This window comes from Pygocentrus nattereri, chromosome 30 (genome assembly GCF_015220715.1).
Source record: "Pygocentrus nattereri isolate fPygNat1 chromosome 30, fPygNat1.pri, whole genome shotgun sequence".
Classification (NCBI taxonomy): Eukaryota; Metazoa; Chordata; class Actinopteri; order Characiformes; family Serrasalmidae; genus Pygocentrus; species Pygocentrus nattereri.
Genome location: NC_051240.1, coordinates 2517501 through 2529877, shown reverse-complemented (window position 1 = coordinate 2529877; position 12377 = coordinate 2517501). Strand labels below are relative to the sequence as shown.

General features: G+C 41.0%; 2 protein-coding genes across 2 annotated transcripts in view; one reads left to right on the top strand and one right to left on the bottom strand.

The window, feature by feature from the left end:
• Positions 1-4692: 4692 nt before the first annotated feature.
• Positions 4693-9715, bottom strand: cep20 (centrosomal protein 20). The gene is made up of 4 exons (XM_017715792.1): positions 9627-9715; positions 8200-8397; positions 7312-7396; positions 4693-5154 (listed from the first exon to the last, which is right to left on the bottom strand). The coding sequence occupies exons 1-4, from the start codon at positions 9652-9654 to the stop codon at positions 5037-5039; spliced, it is 429 nt and encodes a 142-aa protein (XP_017571281.1). The 5' UTR covers positions 9655-9715; the 3' UTR covers positions 4693-5036.
• A 2395-nt stretch (positions 9716-12110) lies between these two features.
• Positions 12111-12377, top strand: part of ube2g2 (ubiquitin-conjugating enzyme E2G 2 (UBC7 homolog, yeast)) — a 3678-nt gene continuing 3411 nt past the window's right edge. The window contains exon 1 of the mRNA XM_017715755.2: positions 12111-12236. Within this exon, the coding sequence (XP_017571244.2) occupies positions 12194-12236 (43 nt within the window). The 5' untranslated portion in view covers positions 12111-12193. The remainder of the gene's footprint in view (positions 12237-12377) is intronic.

The window sequence follows — 12377 nt, the reverse complement described above, 5'->3', positions numbered from 1 at the left end:
ACCTGGGTAAGCACCCTATGCTGTACCAATGAGTCCTTGGACAAGACTCCTAACGCTGCCTTCACCTACCTGTGTACAATGATTGAACTCTAAGTTGCTCTGGGTATGAGCAACTCCCAAATAATGTAAATGTTCAACAACACCTTTAAAAAAAAGAGGTTCTTAAAGGGTTCTTCAGTAAAGGCAGTGATCACATATAGAACTGTGAACACTCCAAGAAACAGTGGAATGCATGAAGGTTCCATATGTGGTTAAATGGTTCTTCTCTATGATGAGAAATACCAGTTCTATACAGCACCAAAGAACCTTAGAGCCATTTTTGGTAAGAGTGTGTCTGTTCTTTTTTCACCAAACTATCACTTTAACGCTTCAATGCAGGACATTCCAGATATTTAGAGAAAGCAGCTGAACTGCAGATCCTCTGAGGCTCAAACGTTTAGAGAAGCTTCTAGATGTTTTTCCCTCTGTAAACAACTGTTGATGTGTAGGTTTTTTTAACCAAAAATAATCCGTGTTTGTTTTTCTTTCTCTGTTAATCTGTTATCTCTCTGGTTATTTACTTACAGCAGTTAAACTGTAAGACTTTAATGTAAAAATCTCAGGCATTCGGAGCTTATCAGTGTGAGAACGCTGCAGGACTTGGATACTGTGATTAGCTGATTTTAGCATTATCGTCTCAGATGAATGAAAACGACAGTAATGTGTTGACATTCCTCACAGAGTCAATGCTGTAATCAAGAGCAATGACTGAAGTTTATTATGTTGTTTTCAATGATTCCTGCCGAAAAAAACCCAGCACAGAACAGCAAGCATTTCATGCTGTTCTACTCTGTTTTATGCTGGTCTGGTTCTGGTTTAGCTGGTTACCCCAGCATGGTCATACTGGTTGACCAGCATACCAGCATCATAAAAAAAAATATACTGGTTTGGTGGTCATCATGCTGGTCTATGCTGTTTTTTCTTGCATGGATGAGAGTCAATGAAACTGCATAAATAGAGAATCCAGGGTTTGGGAATATGATGTCACAACCCAGTGTATTATGGGTAATCCTCCATGGTGGCAGGGTAAGTCAGTCAAATAGCATGAAATGATATGCAAATCATTTAAACCCTATATGTAAATGCGAATAGTACAAAGACAATGCACCACATGTTGAAACTGAGAAATGTTGTCATTTTTTGAAAAATATATGCCAATTTTGAATTTGATGCCAACAGCACATTTCAAAAGTTGGGACAGTTCTCATCAGTCACCTTGGCTCTGTTTGAGGTGAGAATCAGGTCTGAATAATCTCTCCACTGCAGCAGAGCTGCTGTGACTCAACAGTAGAATTAGATATTTTTAGGTAAAATAACATAATCCTACTTGGCTGTAAATCGTTATAACACAGTTTTCCCAATAAATGGTCTTAAATGCTGGAGTTAATGTATAATTGCAAATTCACCAAAATTCAACACTGAAGACTGACGCACAGACTGTTGGACACACAGCAACGCAGATAACAAAATGGCAAAGAGAAAGATTTAAGACGAACATCAATAGACAAATAGACTTATTTGCATTTATAAGCGCTCAACTGGTTTCCTCATACTGCAACAACTCACCAAGCTGAAGTCAGCTTCTCATTCGAATTTTCCCTTTCCACTTTAAATGGTGCAGCAGTAACATCTGGAGCATCAGGCACCATTTAAAGTGGAATGGGACAATATGAACGAGAAGCGACTTCAGCTTTGTAAAAAGTCTAACGTTAAGAGACATTTTACAAGAAACTCGTGGAAAAGTTTCCTGACTGAGGTGTGAGGAGCTGGGCCAAAGCTTAAAGCAGAGCAAAGTAAGTCTCCGTTTTCATTAATGTTATATGTTTAGCCTATACTAATACATCAGCACATATTGAGACTTATTTACAGCTATGATGGTAAACATAACATGGTAGTGGCTCTCAAGGTGGTTTAATTTTGTTGAAAGGACAGAATGGTTCTTCTTAACATTTTGGTTGTGACCCCTGAGCTAAGCCTACTAGTAAGGGGTGATAAGCGTGTGGGGTTGACCGACTGCACAGTCGCTTCCAGCCCAGTTAACGACTGCATTCTGTAGTTCCGACTCTGAGCGGATTACCTGAAGCCTATAGGGAAATTGTAGCGAAAATGATCACTATAGCTACAGAAATTTGTAGCCCCTACAGCTACTAACTACATTTCATAAAACGGTAGTTGCTACAGCTATTAGGTACAAAAATTTGTAGTTAGCTACAAAAGTAGCACACTAGTTAACTACTCCCTGGTAGCAGGTAAACAGAGAACCCTGCCAATATGGCGGAACAATCCCATAACGCAGCATAGCGTGACGTCAAGTCCCAAGACCTGTAAAGCGGAAGTGACTCTGGTTCTGGAGTGTAAATCCTATTAATTTATTATTAAAAGTTTGTACAGTCAGTTTATTTTATAATCACTGAAAGGGAAAGGGTTCTGTTCAGCTCTGCAGGGAAGGAAGGTAGTCAGAGCGCCCCCTGCTATGTGTGCTCAAAGCATAGATTAATGATGAACGAGTTACAGACTGTACAACATAACATGCAGTGCCGCCTCATATTCAGTTATATTTGACATTATATCACTCAGTATTGTGTATGTTACTGTATTATTAGCTGCAGAGTTTGTACAGCTGCAAATTGACTGTTTCGCCAAAATTCCGGCTTTAAGTGATTTTTACTCTTCATTATTACCCTGTGGAGCAAAGAATGATGAATTGTAGTGTTTTGACCTCATCCAGCAGATGGCGCTGTTCTGATCTTTCCCTCCCCTCAAGGGGTCCAATAAAGACTTTAAGAGGTCTGGCCCCAACGCTGTGTGACTGCCCCAGAGCCTGGCCACTTCTTATTCCGCCCGTTATATAAAAACAGGACAGCTAAACAGCAGAGGGCGTCCGCGAGTGAGTCCCCAATGAATGGGAGTAAATGCCTCTCAACGGCTAAAACCAAAAAGGTAAAATAGTTTCTAATCACTCGCCCAGAACGTTTCTTTCATTTTAGAAAGTAGAAGGATGTATTCAACTAAAAAAACAAAGAAATCTTACCGATATATTTTCTTTTTTCTACAGCAAACGGATTTTGGGCAGCAGGAGGCGGGGATTTACTGCCAGAGAGGGATGATTGGTTGGCGAGCAGAGCAGCTCATTGGCTGTTTGCGCTCACTGACGTCATGGGCCTACATGAGGTGCCTATAAGAGTTTAAAAGCTCTTAAAAATATAACAGCAGTGTTAAAATGTTTTTAGTGTTCAGGAAATGACCGCATTCCTTTACATTAAAGTGTTTAAGCATTTATAAACTATGATTTTGCTCAAATGTTCCATATCAATCCATTCATTTTGGACTCACTCGGGAGCGCCCTCTAGCGCTTGAGAAACCCAGAACACATGGCTGACTGCCCCACCTGCTCCATCAGTAGTTATACCAAAATACAAACCACTCACAGCCTGAAGCAAATTATCCCTGATAACACATTAAACTGCACATAACAGGAAGCAGTTTGTGTAAATAACAACAAGGTTGTGTTCTGCAGTGAAACTCCACCCATAATCAGGAAGCGACTTAAATCTGTGAATGAGCTGAATGAAAAATAATGCTCAGCTATGAACTCTGCATCATGCTGGCCTCTACTTTCTTCAATTTCTCTGGTTGTTCCTGTCCAAACATCCGTTTCAATCCCATTTTGAACTGCCTGCATCACTTCCCCTCATGGGAATCCCGACTCCACTTCAAGGTTGTTCCATTAAACAGTTGCCAAGTCTGCTTTTTATTGATGCTGAATGCAGCGTTTTTAACAAGACATGGACTTCTAAATATTTATTTACTGAAGTAAAATGTAAAGCTGGGTGCTTGGTTTGTGGAGAACAGCTGTGGTTAAGGATTACAGTTTGAATCACCATTGCGAGAGTAAACAGGCAGAGAAATACAGGAGCTCGACTGATGGAGAGCGGGCTCGGCCATCTGAAGATCTGCTAGCGAGGCTGCAAAGGCAGCAAGGATTGTTTATAAAGCTCCACTCATCCAGGGAGACAGCAGTCAGGACCAGCTTAGTAATATCGCACAAAATCACAAGAAACAGCAAGCCAAGTTCAAGCGATGCTGGTCTTTGGAAAACATGCTATTTTATTTTATGTCAGGTTGTGATGCTAGTTTTTTTAAACACTGCAAAATGGAGAATATTGTGGTCTATTGTATCAAAGGCTGCGCTGAGGTCAAGTAGCACTAAGAGAGATATGTAGCCTGATCAGAGGCAAGAAGAAGATCATTAGTAATCTTAACTAGAGCCGTCTCAGTGCTGTGATGTGGCCTGAATCCAGATTGAAATTTTTCATATATAGAATCCAGATTGAAATTTTTCTTGTGTAGATATGAACTAAGTTGTTGGGCCACAGCTTTTTCTAAGATCTTTGATATAAACAGTAAGTTAGAAACAGGCCTGAAATTAGACAAAACGGCAACATCAAGGTTTGGTTTCTTGATCAGGGGTTTGATAACTGCTAGTTTAAAAGCTTTGGGTACATGGCCCAGACTAAGGGACGTGTTTACTATAGTTAAAATTAACCACAAACAACACATCTCCATTATTCTGAAAAACCATTTCACCAAGCAGAAAACCCTTTAAGCACACACATGTGTTCATAGTTACAGCTTTTAAAAGCAACAACGCTGTTTCACATTAAAGGAGCATTTTAATATTTGTGAAAGTAAAAAAAAAAAAAAAGGATTAAAAAAACAACATATTATTATTTACACATTAATCAACAGTGATTCTAATCTCAGAGAGACTCCATCAGCTCTAAAACACAGAGACACGACAAATTAACTAGTAATTCCTCAAATGGAATTTTGGCCACTTCAGCATGTAAACATTCATCACTGAAAGCTGGTCAGGTGACGTTCTCCTGGTCTAGAATACCCGCAGGAAGTTTTATTCATTAGGAAATTTTCTTCATTACTGAGGATCAAACAGGCAGGAGATTCAAAGCTGTGATGGTTCTGGTTAACCTGAGGGTTTATAAACTGTCCTGCTCTCTGTTGACTGGCTGGTGGGGGTCCAGGGGGTTTCTGATTAAAAATGTTCCTCCATCTCTACTGCTGAGGAAGTGTGAGAGCAGGCCATACAGCAGAGGACTGAAACACACACACACACACACACACACACACACACACACACACACACACAAAACCAATTAAAACACATTGAATGAGTTGAATCTGGTTCTGTACAGCAGAACTGATCTAAAACAGTAATCCACCATCAGAAGAACTCAAACACACATCCAAGCTGAAAAGCTGAAATACAGAACCCAGGTTTTAGATATATACTCTGTTAGAAGTGAATCACTAAGATGCTCGCAAAACCTCCCTGGTTTAACACTGAATGCTGCTTTACAAGCAATCATTATAATACCTATAATACATATAATACCTAATAAATGACACATTTACATTTTAGTCAAGACAATATTTAGACTATTTTCAAAAGGTAACAGTCCAACTACATAGACAGTTGTTAATGTCTGTGTTTCAGTGCTGTGTGAACAGCTGCTTTATTTACACCACGTTCCAAATTATTATGCAAATTGGATTGAAGTGTCAAAGATTCATTTTTTTGTTTCTCAATATTAACTCATGGATGGTATTGTGTCTCAGGGCCCTTTGGATCACTGAAATCAATCTCAGACACCTGTGATAATTAGTTTGCCAGGTGAGCCCAATTAAAGGAAAACTACTTAAGAAGGATGTTCCACATTATTAAGCAGGCCAACATGGGAAAAGCAACATGGGAAAGAAAAAGGATCTCTCTGCTGCCAAAAAGCGTCAAATAGTGCAATGCCTTGGACAAGGTATGAAAACATTAGATATTTCACGAAAACCTAAGCGTGATCATCGCACTGTGAAGAGATTTGTGGCTGATTCGGTGATGATGAAGACGGGTTCCTGCAGATAAAGGCAGAATGAGGAAGGTTTCTGCCAGGCAAGTTCATCGGATTAAGAGAGCAGCTGCTAAAATGCCATTACAAACCAGCAAACAGGTATTTGAAGCTGCTGGTGCCTCTGGAGTCCCATGAACCTGAAGGTGTAGGATCCTTCAAAGGCTTGCTGTGGTGCCTAAACCTATTTGGCCACCCCTAACCAGTGCTCACAAGCAGAACCGGTTGCAGTGGCCCAGACATACATGAAGACTAATTTCCAAACAGTCTTGTTTACTGATTAGTGTTGTGCAACCCTGGATGGTCCAGATGGATGGAGTAGTGGATGGTTGGTGGATGGCCACCATGTCCCAACAAGGCTGTGATGTCAGCAAGGAGGTGGCGGTGTCATGTTTTGGGTTCGGAATCATGGGGAGAGAGCTGGTAGGCCCCTTTAGGGTCCCTGAAGGTGTGAAAATGACCTCGGCAAAGTATATATAGTTTCTGACTGACCACTTTCTTCCATGGCACAAAAAGAAGAACCGTGCCTTCCGGAGCAAAATCATCTTCATGCATGACAATGCACCATCTCATGCTGCAAAGAATACCTCTGTGTCATTGGCTGCTATGGGCATAAAAGGAGAGAAACTCATGGTGTGGCCACCATCTTCCTCTGACCTCAACCCTATAGAGAACCTTTGGAGTATCATCAAGCAAAAGATCTATGAGGGTGGGAGGCAGTTCACATCAAAACAGCAGCTCTGGGAGGCTATTCTGACATCATGCAAAGAAATTCAAGCAGAAACTCTCCAAAAACTCAAGTTCAATGGATCCAAGAATTGTGAAGGTGATATCAAAGAATGGTTCCTATGTTAACGTGTAACTTGGCCTGTTAGGATGTTTTTGACTGAAATAGCTTTTGATTTCAGTGAATGTGATCTAATGCTGCAAATTCAACAAAAGGCCATTTTCAGTTCTTTACAACGTATAAAATGTTTTGAAACTCTGCTGTGCATAATAATTTGGAACAGTGCATTTTGTTTTTTTTTAATTTTTGAAGAATATACTGTCATCATTGGGAGGTTTAGTCAACAAAATTCAATTTATACTCTAACAGGTGATGACTTATAATACTGACTCATTTGCATCGACCATTTAGGAAAATCAGGGAAAAATAAAATTTGCATAATAATTTGGAACGCTGTGTATATTCAGCGCGTTTTCACAAATTACCCAATAGAGTCGCTCTGAAAATGATTGTGAATTGTACCATAAAGAATCATAGTGAAATAGTCATGAGGTCGGCCTCCTGCAGTAACTTATAACTGAATGTGTTTACAGTTTAACAGAACTAAATATAGTCTGAATCACTTACACAGCTCTGGCACCCGGATCTTCTACAACATTCAGCTCACTTGCCAGAAACTGACGGTCCAGGTGAGCTTCAGGCTGACCAGATTCTGACACACAGTCAACATGAGAAAAACAAACACTCTCTATTTAATGCACTGTTCAATATACTGTCTTTAATAAACCACATTTAGTGAATTAAATGTAATGCATTAAAATACGCTGTATTTTTTCAACTGTATTCAACTGTTAAGCTCTGCTACAAAGCAAAGAGTAAAGTTGGTTCTGTTTCATCACCTGTAGTGGAACCGTCTTCAGAGCAGAGGGAACAGCAGTGAGAACCACAGCTGAGCGATATGATGATATATTATCATTATGGATCCTTAGTGATCCACTGGAGATTTTTAGGAAAGATTTTAAAGCTCTGCTGCTGGTTTTAAAGCTCTGCTGCTGGTTTTAAAGCTCTAAATGACCCTAAAGCTCCTGAAGGTCTGTCTGTTTATGATCTTTGATCTGCAGATACTGACCTTCTGTAAACACCTTCCATAAAATACAGAAAACATGGAGAGACTCAGCGCTTCATTAAAACTCTGTGTCTCTGGTGTTTATCTGTTCAATCTGATCTGTGTTTTTGTCTTATATCATTTTAAATTCATACTTAGCTTCTTCTGTTACTGTTAAGCTTTATTGGCTGTCTGTAAAGCACTTCTAGCTGCCACTGCTATGAAGAGTGCTCTATAAATAAAGATCATTATTATTATTATTGTTAACTGAGATCAGTGCTCAGTATTGGCCATCAGTTCAGAATCTCAGCATGCCAGGAGAGAAAGCTGTGGTTCGGATCATGCTGTGTGAAACGTGCTGTTTCAGGTTTGCTGGTCAAACTGAGCTAAACCTGGTCCTGTCGGCTCACCTGCGGTCAGAACTGACGCCGTGTATCGATACTTGTTGAACTCCAGATATTCTCTGATCAGCTCATTAATCAGCAGGTTCTGGTGGGTAAGTGGGGGTCGAGTTTCGCTCTGATCGTCCAGCGCCCGAAACACCTCAGCCCTAATCCGAGCCTTCAGCTGCCCCAAAACGCCTCGAGACTCTAGCGCCTCCCGCAGCGCTGCAGAAGAACACAGCAGAGCTCTTTATTCACAATACAGGTTGGAAAAAAAAAGTTCAAAGTCTATTTATACAGCTCTTTTTTACAACACATGTCAGAAAGCAGCTTTACAGAAACATTTGGGTCCAAGCAAGCCAAAGGCAACAGTGGCAAGGAAAAACTCCCTAAGAGCAAGAAGAAGAAACCTCGAGATGGACCAAGACTCAAAAAGGGAGCCCATACTCCTTTGGTTGACGCCGGATAGCAAACAGCCTTAGTATAAAACATTACAATACAAAACGGGGAAAAACAGGTGGAGCGATGGTTAATGGTTAAAACTCTTCTCCAACAGGAGAAACACAAACCATCATTCTCTACTCAAATGTGCAAATAAACCCCAATATAAGCAAAAAAAATCTCTCTCCATTTTTGATCAGATTCATTCTACTTACCTGTGCAGTTTATACATTTTTACTTTATCTTGGGAAGAATCGTTTTAATTTTAAACCTATCTGGGGGAGCTGATTTATTACTGGTTTCAGGTGGAGGAAATGGTTCAGTGTCTCCGTTTGAACATTTCAGACAGTATTAATGCTAATAAAACAGTTTAGTGTGAGTTTTTCTCCTGGATGTAGTCAATTTTGACGTACCAAAATCACAAATATTCATGAATCGTTTTATTAACTGTGAGTAAAAAAGCTGTAATGAGCCGCTGGCCGAGTCCTGATCCCCCCACACTGGACGACTGGATAAACCTCGTCAGTGAAGGTTATATAGCGAAAAATGACATTTTCTGTTAGACTGAAGATGCCAAATTGTGAAAATAAGTCTGTGAGAGATCTCAGAGTTTGTTTTAAACCAGGCATCTTCTGAAACTGATGTGTACACTGCGTCTATTCAGTAATGTAAGATTCAGAAATTTGGCTGAAACTAAAATAAACCAGCCAAGCATTTGTGTATGTCTCTAACATCTCCTTAACATCCAAAAAAAGCATGAAACTGACCCGAAAAACCCCAAGAATGAGGGGATAAAAACTCCAGCAGAGAAATCAGTTTCGTGTTTCTGCAGCTTCAACAGCAACATTAGCTCAGGGTGCTAAAGCTAACGCTACACTCCACTCTCCGCTTTAAAAAATCATTTGGAAAACGTCACAGCTTCTGTCAAGCGCTTCCAACTCATAAAGCAGCTAATTCATGAGTAATTATTATTCAGGTGGTGTTTGATTAGTAAATATTTAAGTAAAACTCACCGCACTTTAACTCTGTAACCGTCGCCATGGAGGCGGTGCTGTTAGTGTCGCAGTGTCCAGCAGAGGGCGCGCAAGGCAGCGAAGGTACCATAGATATCACTGCACTACTATCATATACAGGGCCATAGATATATCTATGGTATGTATATCTCACGGTGGTGGTGATAGGAACCTGGCGTCTACCTCTAAAAGCTTATCACAGAAAGTTCTTACATGACATGGTTATGAATAACCTGCCTGATGTCCGAGACGTTGTTTTACGATAGTTTTGAGAACTTAAAATCCATTCAATTGCTGTGAGGCAAAACAGACCCCTGTAGTCGTGCGTCATTCTGTAGTCCTCCTTATGCCCATATTAGGAACTCCGGGTCTAAGCTCTATTTCTCTATGGCCAGAATGAATAGGGCAGTACTCAATTGGGGCAGTCGTGGGCTGGAGGTTAGGGAACTGGCCCTGTGACTGGAAGGTCGCCGGTTTGATCCCCAGAGCCGACGGTCCATGACTGAGGTGTCCTTGAGCAAGACACCTAACCCCCGGGTGCTGTGGATTGGGCTGCCCACCGCTCTGGGCAAGTGTGCTCACTGCCCCCTTGTGTGTGTGCATTCACTAGTGTGTATGTGGTGTTTCACTTCACAGATGGGTTAAATGCGGAGGTGAAATTTCCCTGTTGTGGGACTAATAAGGGCCCCTTAATAGGGTTTTCACCTCTATCGCTCCCACAAAAATGTTCAGTACCCGATGTGTTTTATCTTGTGTACATTTTTCTCCCGAATACCACTGGATCCTCTGAATTACGAGGTCGTAAAGAGCTATAATACTAATATTGCTACAGGAGGGCTAAAGCTACTGCGCATCCATTTGACGTCACTAAGCTACACGAGACTAAGGCTGGCTGAGCCGGTGCTCAGACGAGCTGTGCTATCTTATCGAATTGTTTTACTGTAGGGCACATTCACGGGTCCAGCCGTAAAATAAAAACTCTGGGTGGGATATTTTGATAGGCTAAAACTCATCAAAAATACTAGCCATGTTAAAACTACGAGGCTCTATTTAGCTTCATTTTTCACAGCTTCTTCTTTGAATATTCACAAATATTAGCAAGCAAGACAAAATACCGACCAGTTCAGTGAAACAGCAAAAATAAGTCAGTGTCACTCGGCTATTAAACGTTAACCTAACCGTGAAACCTCCCCATATCATTCCTGATAGCTGATGTCAGCTTCTTTTTCGCCGGCTGCTTGTTCGACCTTCCCCGTTCCACCTTAAATGGCCCAACCATCTTGAAAAGTAAAACAAAAAGCTGGCGAATGTCCTGAGAAAACGTCCTCAGAAAAATTTTACCAGCATTAAAATAATAATTAGGACATTATGACCGCCTAAATCAGTTTATCAGCTGTGAGCAGTGATATTAAACTGAGCCTTACTGGATTAGGCCGAGTGAATGTAACCTAACCTACGTTTGTAGATCTTTTCAAATGGAGCTAAAAGGAAAGATCTAAGACCGATCGTGTTTCAGTGAGCATCAGACGAAAAACAGAGAACTGCAGGTAAACCTGATTTTGCTCTGACTTCTTTTCAGCTGCTGTCAGTCTGAACATGGAAGTGTTTACTGCCAAAGCCTGCTGAAGGAGGCTGCCAGTCTAATGACGTGAATTCAGCGCGCAGTAGCTTGAGCTCACATGTAGCAATATTCATATTTTAACTTTTTAACGTCCTCGTAATTCAGAGGATCCAGTGATATGCGAGAGAAGAATGTTCACAGGACAAAACGTATCGGGTTCTGGACATTGTTTCTTAACACAGGGTGCGATAGAGCCGGTTTTTCGAAAGCCCTGTTCGTTTTGGCCACAGAGAAATGAAGCTTAGACCCGGAGTTCCTAATACGGGCATGGCAACGACTACAAAACGACGACATGACTGCAGTGGTCTGTAGTGCCCAAAGAAAACTTACTGTTTCTGATTTTCCGTTATTTTACCATCAACATTCCGTATAAACCTCAGAAGACACCTGTAGGTTCACTGATGGTTTCTGGATAGAGAATTAAATGTCTATATTTGTGCTGTAGTCATGCTTAGTCAGCTACTTAAGCATAAAAAACCCACTCGTGACAGTCCACTAAAGCACACTTAAATAAGATGGTTCTGCAAGGGTTCTTTAATAAAGGGCATAATTCTATTTAGAACCATGAGTTACATGTAGAGCCATTGTATGCTTAACTATTTTTAAAAATTCTGATTAATGGAGAATGTGTTGTATATGTTTCTATATACCAGAACCCTTTTTGGTGCTATATAGAACCTTCCATCAATCTGTAGAACCATTTCACCAGTTAAGCATGACTATGGTTCTTTAGAGAATACACAGTTCTAGCTAGAACCGTTCCGTTTAGTCTAAAGAACACTGGACGCTTTATTTTCCAAGTGAGCCATAGATGAACAGCAGAGGGCGCAGTGCACTTTAGTGAGCTGCGCTTCAGATGTCGGTGGTGTTCTCAGTGGCGGTGGCGCCCTCTGCCTGTGAGCGCAGTCTCTGCAGCTTCAGGCCGGTGGAGAGTAAACAGGCCGCGATGGCTGGAACTGCTTTAAAACGATTAATGGCTGAATATAAACGTAAGAATATAAAACTCAGTAATCGCGATTTAAATGAGTGTTGTTTGTTGAAAACACGCAGATTGCGGCTTTAGTAGGCCGCCAGAGGCGGGGAGGTGGTTAGTCGTTAGCCAGCGATGCTAATAACACAGCTAACCTAGC

Bases quoted from the DNA above. Each gene is read 5' to 3' on its own strand.
- cep20 (XM_017715792.1), bottom strand. From the start codon at position 9,654: ATGGCGACGGTTACAGAGTTAAAGTGCG. The intron at 8,398-9,626 runs GTGAGTTTTACT...GTTCTTCTGCAG, and splicing joins GGTTACAGAGTTAAAGTGCG to CGCTGCGGGAGGCGCTAGAG. The intron at 5,155-7,311 runs GTAAGTGATTCA...TGTGTGTTTCAG, and splicing joins GATCCGGGTGCCAGAGCTGT to TCCTCTGCTGTATGGCCTGC.